The sequence below is a fragment of the Morone saxatilis genome, unplaced genomic scaffold (genome assembly GCF_004916995.1).
Source record: "Morone saxatilis isolate NCDOM2014 unplaced genomic scaffold, NCSU_SB_2.0 Contig23, whole genome shotgun sequence".
Classification (NCBI taxonomy): domain Eukaryota; kingdom Metazoa; phylum Chordata; class Actinopteri; family Moronidae; genus Morone; species Morone saxatilis.
In genome coordinates this window covers 4,832,306-4,842,724 of record NW_023339796.1, presented here as the reverse complement: position 1 = coordinate 4,842,724, position 10,419 = coordinate 4,832,306, and the positions used below count along the sequence as shown (strand labels likewise).

Here is a 10,419-nt window from a genome sequence, read left to right as displayed (position 1 = left end):
TAGAAGAGTGGTTCCCAACCTTTTTGCAAGAGGTTTGTGTAAAACGAGCAGATTATTTCCTGTTGAAAGGAACTTTTTACACAATTCTCTGTCTGTATTGTGTATTTGTGATTATTTCGAACAATCATAAGGACTTAATAGGCAATTTTCTTGACAAATGTAATGTTTTCTTGTCCTTGATGCTTGACCATTGTTCTATTAGACAATTTAATGTATTTTACATTTAGTGTTCCTCACAGAAGTGAACTAAATTCCTTTTTCCTCAACGGATCCCTTTTCTATCATTGTATAAACTGACTAAGTGACATATTTTATGGATATTTTTCATATTATATAACTGTACACTGAACCCAAACAGTGAACTCAGTAGCAGCAGGAAGTTTGTGTAAAATGAGAGATTTGGATTAATGTTGAGCAGATTATTTCCTGTTTAGGGACCTTTTATACAATTATCTGTCTGTATTATGTATTTTAGACCATTATCATGTATTTCAATCACTTCACTTTATATTTAGTTTTCTTCACAGAAGTGAACAAAATGCAGAGTTTTAGGCCTGTAAGAAAATGTAAAACATGTACACCTGTTTTAAATTTTCTTACACTACAAATATGTCACTTAGTCAGTTTACTAAATGATAGAAAAAAGGTTGCGAAACCACTGCTGTATTCCACTACACACTGATTATATGGTGAATGTAACATAATGTACATTTACTAAAGTACTGTGCTTAAAAATAAACTTGTACTTCACTTGAGTCTTTTGAGGAAATATCTAACTTATTGTACTTTTTACTTTTGTTTTTCTTTTATGCGAGAGGGACAGCTTGAAATACATGCTGTTAACACAATCTACCAGGGCACCCCTACATGGCATCTTTAGATAGTTTACAAATAATGATCTTAGAAAATAATATAAATAATTTCTGTCCTTAAATTACAAGATTAATTCCCACAAAGAAATAACAATATATTATCACCTCATGTCCATTTTAGCACTGCTTGGATTCAAGAACGTATTATTTTCATTTGTTTTTAACTTTAGATTCACATTTCTTTTTTTTTAAAGTTTTTTTTTGGCCTTTTTATTGCCTTTATTTTTGATAGTGACAGCCAAAGATAGACAGGAAAGGGGGGCAGAGAGAGGGATGACAAGCAGCAAAGGGCCGCAGATCTGATTCGAACCCTGGGTCGCCGCAGCAAAGACTCTGCCTTCGCACATGGGTTGCCAGCTCTACTGACTGAGCTAACCGGCAGTCTAGATTCACATTTCTATTATTATGGTGAAATAATTCAAAATCAGTGTCCAGCAACTTAACTGATAAGCTGTATTTACATGTCTGCCATTGATGTCTCACTGTTAAACAGGGTCTCTGTGTCAAATAACAATCAAAACTAACTGTTTGATCTTGTTTTAGTCTACTAATCATATATCAGTCACACAGATCTGGCAACAACAAAGCTGTCCCAGGAATATAAAATAAATAATATCAATTAAATGTAAATCCTGTTTCAGCCCAGTCAGTAAAAAGTGAAGAAAGTACAATATTTATTGGGAAAATCATTCAAAGATTAATTAAACCAAACAACAAAGTGCCCTTATGAACATCTTATGAATCATTCGTGGTTCTTACATTCATATTTAACTTCAAGTGTATCATATCCCACATTCCTATTTCCAAATAAAAGAAATAACTCAGCTCATACAAAACTATAACTGATAATATTTAGCTTATTTTTACCTACTTGTTTGTTACATTTGCAGGTTTTTTGCCATCTAAATTAAAGGCACATGTAAACGTTGCATTACAGTGATTACATACATACTTATCACTGTGTGTGGTGTAAATATATTTCACCTTTTTTTAATACATTTCTTGCTGATTCACCGTCACTGAAACATTACAGTGATATAGGTTTTTTTCTTCTTAAATTCTGACGTGTAATATTTTGTGGATTATTCTTTCCAGGAGAGGAAGTAGATCTTTCCCTGTCGGTCACCACAAACCAATTCAGTGGGCTTTTCAGGGTTCACCTCCAAATGCACAACAGGTCCTCCGCATACAAACATCCCCACCTAAAGGGAGAGAGAGAGAGACAGAGAGAGAGCACTTCTAAAGTTCACTAATTAACACATTGTATCTCATCTGTTGAATCCACAAAAATCCAAAGTGTTAAAACATCCATACACAGTTTAACGGAGAGGTTATGTGCCAAACTTTTGTTAATTTTTGACTGAGCCAGGCTAAATGTTTTGAGTCTTTGTGCTAAGCTAACCGTCGGCTGGCTGTGGCTTCATATTCAACGTACAGATATGAGGGTGGTATTGATATTTTTAAGACTTTGACGTACCTGCTTCTTGGTGTTTCTGTCCCACAGCTTCACTGTCCTGTCATAGGAGGCGGAGATGATGGTGCGCTCAGTGAGTCTCAGCACACTGATCCTGTCACTGTGGGCCTGGGGATAAGACATCATCATCAAAAACAACATAAAGTAAAGGCTTAAAGGACAACTATTACTGATGTTTGCTTTTATTTCCTTTACAGGCTTTTATTCTTAAAGTCACCTAAGACTTAAATTTAGGGCACGTTTACAGCTGAGATCATTAAGCCACAATTCTGATTATCAATTAATGATTTACTGAGCAAAACTGTCAAAACATTTGATGGTTCCACCTTCTCAAATGTGAAGACTTATTGCTTCTCTCTGTTGTTTTTCATTGTTCAAGTTAAATCGCTTTGGGTTTTGCACTGCTGGTTGGTTGTCACCTTCTTACGTCCCGCCCCTTTTTGCTCTGTGCTCCAATAATAGTGCAGCATTTAAAAAATTAAAGTGACATAAACAGTTGTATCTTAAGTTACCTAATGTTAGAAAAACACAAGCTAACTAGCTAGCTAATCTCCATCAATCGTTTTCTAATTTAAGCAAATACTGTGTTTTTTTATGCTGAATACAGAAATATACAATAATCTCTCATGTTCTGTTTCCGAGTGTCTCAGCTCTTACAGGTTTTCTGTTTCTCCACGTGGAAGTCTTAGGAGGCTGGATGAACCACATGTTGCCCTTCACGTCTCCGCACACCACAAAATCTGAAAGAAGGTAAAACACACTGGATAATCACGCAATGAACAAAACAAATAAAAAGTAGTAGCATTAGTCACAGTAGCTATACTTGAAGTAAGAATGGTAATTGTAACAGCCGCGGTATAAAACAGTACTAGCCTACTTGTAGATTTTAGTACCTATGTTCATGGTTATAGCTGATATCATGCTCCCCTTCTTCTCCTCCTCATCCTCGACCTCTAGTTCCATCGAGCTGAAAGCCGAATGGAATTTACTTTTGGGACCCATGGCAAACTGTGGGAGAAGAAGACAAGGCATCAGTATTTATTAAAAGTAAGTGGTGTATTACATTTTAGGTTTGACTTGATTTGTAACTGAAATGTAGGGACTGTTTAGATAATTACAGAATTAACATCTAAACTGAAATGATAATTCTATTATTAATATTGTTAATGTTATTATTTCATTGACAATAATATATTGTGTTTTTCATGAACTAGTCCGAGAGCTACAACAAATATTTTTCAGTGTTTTTTGATTATTAGTGATCAAAAACTCACAAAGAAGCCAATGTGAACTTCTCCCTTGGATTCGCCCACCAGCCAAATGCTTTTCTCGTCGTTGTGGATCAACCCCAAAATACGGACACTTTCGTGCCAACTGCAATAAAGACAAAATATAAAAATACACCCTTCAGTGTATAAGAAAAAACCCAACAGCACAGTATCTACAACTGAGCTGTCTGTCAACAGAAGCTGGATAAATGAAAACTTAAATATTAAAAACAAATCAATGTATTTACGAGGTGTGGTGCTGTACATACGTAATACTTTAAATAAGCCTTTTGACCCAGGATACAACTTCCTACAGACTCCTATGAAGTTCAGTTAAATTACTGTGCATTAAAAGACCGATATTCATTTAAAATATCAAAAATACTAAACAAATCTCATCAGTGATAACTTGTTGACCATTTCCACCATAAATGGGTTTGCTTTGATTAATAAATAATTATTATAATGATTCATTATTCCTCTGTCTCAATTCAACAAGGTCAAAACTAAAATTGATTCAAAAGGACCAGCATGTACGATTTATTGGTATCTTTATGATGTAGTTGCTGATAAACGACTATTTCTAAGGTAACAAAAACACAACAAGTCTTAATTACAGGTGATTATGCACTAATAAAAACATACCTACGAATATTATATTCAATTCCTGCCAATAGATCCTCATAAATGTGATACACTGAACCTTTAAAAATTATGAACATTTCAAGCAATTCAAGAAGAAGTGAGATTTCCTAATAATCAGCCTTGATCAACAATGATTCATTAAAACAACTGGTACACCTTTTGGGACATAAAGTACAGTATGTAGTGTTACCTATTGGTCGTTTGCGACCACCTGTCGTCCTCACTGGCTGTGACGCCAAATATTGTTTCATTTTTTGACACACCGATGAGCACTGTGCAGTAGTTGAGGCGGACCACTGTCTCTGTCACTTTGTAAGTGTTTACTTTCACCAGGCTGAAAGCAAAAGGAAACGCAGGACACAGCAGGACTGGTTAGTGTATACAGACAAACACGTCGTAACGTATTTGTTTCCATAGAAACGTCACTCAGAACAGAGAGAAAGATATAATATTCGGCATTTCTCCCCATCACATTCATCTTCTAACTGCAAATGAATGCTAGTATAGATAAAAAATGTTAATTATTGTTTTGTTATGTTGTGTTTTTGTTATGTTTCCCCGCCAGGTCTTTATTGTTAATGAGAATTTGTTCAAACCAAATATAAAATAAGATAAAAATGGAGAATAAGGGAGGTCCTGCTTGTTTACCTTGCGGTGCTGTGTTGTTGATTCCACACCAGCTTCCACACATCAACAACAGGTTTCATGTAGCTGACAGCAAACTGGTTATCGGGCATGGAGCAGATCGCTGTGATGGCGCTGTCTGAAGTCTGACACACAAACAGACACAACATGTGATTACACAAACATATACATTATGTGTTCAGCATACATCCCTTTTCTTGTACATGTCTTCACCTGCTTGTGACCAACCACAGTGTTGTGCTGCCATATTTCCAGCAAGCCGGACTCATAACCAGAAAGAACCAAATCATCTCTCGGAGAGAAGCACAGAGCGGAGACTGAGCCTCTCAGTGTGGGAGGACACTCTGAAAAGACAGGACACACAGGTAAACTGGAATACAGTAAAATATTAACTAGGTAGCAGCAGTAGTGATATATACAGAAGAGGATGGTTTCATTATGTGGATGAGCTGGAATATTCTGACTTTATTATTGGATGAATGAGCATTATTTTGAATAAACCTTTTATCTGGTTATAAAAAAAGAGACACTGAGGCATAGCATAATAGCATAATGTACACAGTGAAAGTGAAGGAAGCTCAATCAGTGTGAACTATTTTGTCCCACCACATATTAATATCTCAGAAGCTTTATAAAATACAGTGTGTAGACAGAATGTTTGCAATTGGTGCATTAACTTAAAATATACAGAAAACAACATATGTAGTGTAACCAAGGGAGTGATTTCCACTGAGTATGGGGATTTTTGTCCCTGTTTTCTCTCTCTAAACTGTGTCTTATTACAGTCCAGCCACCAGATGAGAGAAGACCTGAGTTAATAGCAATGTTGATTCACTCGCCCGACTCAACTGAAGCCCTAAAGCAATGAGCATGAGCAGCAGAGAGTGCTCACAGACGTTTTTGCTCTGAATTACATTTCTCTAGCAACATATAGGTTGCCTTATTAGAGAAGGTTGTGTCTGAAAGCAGCCTGATTGGAATACCCGAAGACAATAAACAGGGCTTAATATAAAAAGTTTTTCATAGAAAAGATACACACATAACATTGTATTGTATGAAGGCAGAATATAAAGTATTACTTGTTGTCCATGTCCAGCACCGCAATGAGCAGTCTTCAGAAACAGTGAGGAATTCTGGGAGTCCTTCTTTGCGCACGACTCCGTGTATCGCCCCGCTGTGACCCTGGAAGGTGCTGAAGTGCTCCACCTGTACGTAAACACACAGAATGTGAGAAAGGTTCAACAAAAACACTCTTATTAGGGAGTCATCTTTGCTCTGATCTAGATTTTAACCAAATTTGACACTAAAACAAACATTAATGTGAGAAATATTTGATTAAAATGGGAAAAAACCCTTTTGATTTTATTTTGACTGACAGACCTGTAGTGGTTTCCAGAGCTGCACTGTGCCATCATCAGACGCGGTGAAAACAGTCATTTCTGCTGCGTTGACTTCTTTGTTTACGTCTTAAAAACATTGCGGGAATTAAAAAATAACTATTAATATTAAACTAAGGCTTGGTCACTCATTATATTGTCCAATATGAAACAAACAGGGATGCGTGCCCTCGGGAACTCACCTGTATTTGGTAGGAGATAGCAGTGGTGGATACGCTGCTTGTGTGCAGCAATGTGGCAGATTTCTGTGTTTGTTTCCCAGGTCCAAACATGTAGCGCTCCCTCTGCACAGCCGGCGATCACATACTGTCCCTGCACAAAGAAATACCAACAAGTTAACACAGAAAACCTAATAATGAGGATTAAGTATATATTATATAGCCAGCTCAGACCTGCTGTCTCAACACTATACACAAAATATGGAGCTCATTTACTCCACCATACATCAATTAAAAGCCTAAAGGTTTTTTAGGAGAGGAGGAAACAACACATACTGTATTTTCTCTTATAGATAGATGTTTAATTTGCTCACCAGACAGCAGATGGATGTAAGAGGACTCCTCCAGGAGATTTCTTTGAGTTGTTGGCCCGCCTGCAGATCCCATAAACACAGCCTCCCATCATTTGAAGAACTAATCTGGAACCGAAAAGGAAGCTTGATGAAGACCCACATAAGACAGCACAGTAATATGATGTCAGGTAGTACCTCTGTACCTCAGGTTAGTTACATTTCTCTTACGACACAAAATGTAATAAAGATTTACCACACAGTCTGGAGTCCAAACACAGCCGGTGATCCAGTCTCTGTGAGAGTGAGGGAGCGACTTGGAGAGAACAGCAGGAGAAACACTCACATCCCACACCATCATGGCCTGAAACAAAGACGCCTGTCAGTACTGCGTTATACTGACCAATCCTACACTCAGATATCAATAAGGGTGGGCGAAATAACAGAAATACCTCCCTGTGTAACACAAAACAGTTCAACAGCTAACTACATCCTTCAAACTAATCATAAACACTTTACAGCAGGACGCTCACATTATTAGTATTAATACAGTCAGTATTGGTATCAAAAGCAAAATCCTGATATTGTCACAACACTGTAGAACAAACAAATCGTACCTTATCTTTTCCACCGGACAGCAGCTGTCCACCATCAGGGCTGAAAGCCAGACAGGTGACTCCCCCACCGTGGCCCCTCAAAATTGCATGAGGCTCAAGCAAGGGGTCACTCATGGCCAGCTCACTCAACAACCACAGGACAATGGTGAAGTCATCTAAGTCAATGGGAAATAATAAAACAGTCATTAGCACAAAGTGTGATGTTTAAAGAAGAGGAGACTGGCAAAATAACCTTCTATCTGAGAAATATATTGGAAACCATTATAGCATTTCTTTCTGAAGTCTAAGGACGAGTAAGTAACCCTTACCTGAAGCTGTGGCCAGGTATGTAGAGTTTTGCGCTAATGCCAGGATGACTCCTTGCACACCAAACATTCCCACCGTTTTTAGGCCTCCCTGCATCCCCTCCTCTCCGTCTTTACCCTTCCAGACCCGCAGAAGTTTGTCACTTCCTGCAGACACCAGCAGCTCGGGTTCAGTCTGCTCTGCGTTCAGAACGACCCACAGCAGGCACAGTACAGACACGTCACGGTCCTTGGAGGCCCAAATCTTCTCAGCTACGATTACAATAAAGAAAGTTATGGTCAGTTTGTGATTTTTTTTTTTTAAAAGCATGTGATTTTCACTGTGTGCAATATTCACTCAGGGAGATAGGAGAGTTAGGAAACAAATAAGAGGAGGTGACATAACATATATACTACAATATATAGAGTAGGTAATTTATGTATGTCCATGTTTTATATCCCTAACATATTGCCTGTGTTATTAGTCTTATTTTTAGGAGCATTAACTGAAACTCTTTGGGCAAGGAAGTATGTATGTTTTTAATTAATAAAGCTCAGAGCAGATGTCTTAAAGTACTTCACAATAAAAGACAAAGCAAAGAAAACACAGGCAAAATATAAGAGAAAGAAATTAAAGTAATAAAAAAAGAGAAAAAAGCTATGTCTGTTTCTTTAAAGTTTCTGTCTGTAAAGTTTTGATCCGAATTTTTTATGTTGCAGAATAATTAAACTGTGTAACAGTAAACTGAGAAATTAAAAGGTTGAATGATAGGAGCTTAAAAATTGAACCCATTCCTTCCTTCTTGTTTTCCTGTCAAGCATCTCCTGCATATCTGTATTTGTTCTATCGGATTGTGATTCACATTCACATAAACACACCTGAATCAAGACTGAAGAGTTTGATGCCATCGCCATGGTATCCAACAGCAGCATAGTCTCCATTAACAGCCACACACAGAGCAGCAGGCTCAGACATCACAGACTTCCGTTTCTTCACAGGAGGCGCCAGATCGTACTAAAAGACCAAAAGTGACGATGTCATACATATAAAAGTCTGTCAGATATAATTATACAGGCTATGACATTAAAGATGGCTGAAAACACTTGGACACAAGAAAAATAAGAAGCTTACTTCATCACTTTTTAATGCAATGACCGAACGTCCAAGTCCTCCTGACCAGAGCTGGAGCTGTTTTACACGAGGACAAGAAGACACAGAGAAAAAGGAGGCTATTCATTTAAAAATAAGTGACAATGTGCTCTTAAGAGGAAACAGGTGCAGGAGCAATGGTGTAAAGGATTGCAAGGGTTTTGTTTTCCCAAAGAAAATTTTAGTGTTAGAAAACCAAACGAATCTGTCTGTCTTATACATTTTTGTGAATTATAATTGATAACTGATGAACTGACAAAATGACTGATATGTTTCTTTTATATGTTTTCAGGAAACAAACACATGGAAAAGTTTGCATTTGTGTATCTACTAGAACACATATCCCAGTCTTACAAATGTGTAAAATGTTTTAGCTTTTTTCTAAGCAACAAATCATCATATGTTTGTATATTTGGGGTTAAACAGTAAAAAAACCAGTACATTTAGTAATTTTATTATTATAATCCAGGCGCTCTGGCCTGCAGTCTCAAATTTAATGTCTCTGATCGTGGTTCAGTGTGTACAGTACCGTGTGGTCGGAGCCAGCACTCAGCAGCATGCTTCCTTCATCCAGGAAGGTGAGGGCCTCTGTGGCCCCGGAGTGAGCCTGGAAACATCCCACGCAGGTGGAGGTGGGCACTGACCACACCCTGACCTCGCCAGACATAGAGCCAGAGCAGAGCATGGAGGAGGAGGAAGAGAAGGAGAGACTGCGCACTGACCGCTGGTGACCAGACAGGGACTGAGAGAACAGACACAAGAGAAACAGCGCTTAGTTTCATCTCAAGTGATGGAAAAATATCACAAAAGCAGGCTACTTCTGGAAGAATAATACATGTAAGGCATGCACATTATGGATTGGCTCTTCAGCCCCCTCTTTTTACAGTTTCATAATAATTACTTTTAATTTGAAAGAGCGAACATTAGGCTTACTTTAACTCACTATACGACCACCCATTTATTTGGCCTCTCCTCATGATAACTCACCATTACAGTTTTATTCTGGAGCCAGTTCCACACAATCACATTCCCATTCCAACAACCAGCAGCCAGCAGGTGATCCTCGGGGTCAAAGGCAACACAGTTCAAAGGGCTGGTGCTGGGCAGGGCCGCTACCTCATGACCTTTAGCAGAGGACCACACCTTACAGCAGAACAACATGAATTAGGTGATATAAAATGTAATAACAGTGAACAGCATAATTTGGTAGCGGTAAATTCTATTAGATATTTAAATTCCTCATTAACTACAACAAAGTGGTTTTTAGTCTATTCTGGCATACACATAAACTAAATAACTAATAAATAATAAATGGAACAAAAAGTGCAGAAATACAAACACCAGAAATAAACTAAAGCAAACAAATAGGTTTATGTGTTTTGGTTATGACTAACTTTCAGCATGAAGTCCAGAGACACAGTGGCAATGTGCTTCCTGTCCACACTGATGTCACTTGCTGTTATCACATTAGTGTGGGCTTCAATAAGAGCAGTCCTGCATAGAGCACAAGTTATTTAATGCAAACATTATTAGCCTGCGCTTTGTGAGGTATTTTTTTT

General features: G+C 37.8%; 1 protein-coding gene across 1 annotated transcript in view; it reads right to left on the bottom strand.

Annotated features, from left to right (window-relative positions):
* Window positions 1-1,522: 1,522 nt before the first annotated feature.
* tep1 (telomerase-associated protein 1) overlaps window positions 1,523-10,419 on the bottom strand; it is a 27,113-nt gene continuing 18,216 nt past the window's right edge. The window contains exons 34-53 of the mRNA XM_035670361.1: window positions 10,255-10,363; window positions 9,848-10,003; window positions 9,390-9,602; window positions 8,843-8,899; window positions 8,590-8,725; window positions 7,735-7,983; window positions 7,427-7,581; window positions 7,066-7,173; window positions 6,834-6,938; window positions 6,484-6,613; window positions 6,285-6,370; window positions 5,984-6,110; window positions 5,118-5,248; window positions 4,908-5,029; window positions 4,450-4,593; window positions 3,621-3,720; window positions 3,240-3,354; window positions 3,004-3,086; window positions 2,350-2,454; window positions 1,523-2,074 (exon numbers count right to left, since the gene is read on the bottom strand). Of these exons, the coding sequence (XP_035526254.1) occupies window positions 1,955-2,074; window positions 2,350-2,454; window positions 3,004-3,086; window positions 3,240-3,354; window positions 3,621-3,720; window positions 4,450-4,593; window positions 4,908-5,029; window positions 5,118-5,248; window positions 5,984-6,110; window positions 6,285-6,370; window positions 6,484-6,613; window positions 6,834-6,938; window positions 7,066-7,173; window positions 7,427-7,581; window positions 7,735-7,983; window positions 8,590-8,725; window positions 8,843-8,899; window positions 9,390-9,602; window positions 9,848-10,003; window positions 10,255-10,363 (2,551 nt within the window). The 3' untranslated portion in view covers window positions 1,523-1,954. The remainder of the gene's footprint in view (window positions 2,075-2,349; window positions 2,455-3,003; window positions 3,087-3,239; window positions 3,355-3,620; window positions 3,721-4,449; window positions 4,594-4,907; window positions 5,030-5,117; window positions 5,249-5,983; window positions 6,111-6,284; window positions 6,371-6,483; window positions 6,614-6,833; window positions 6,939-7,065; window positions 7,174-7,426; window positions 7,582-7,734; window positions 7,984-8,589; window positions 8,726-8,842; window positions 8,900-9,389; window positions 9,603-9,847; window positions 10,004-10,254; window positions 10,364-10,419) is intronic.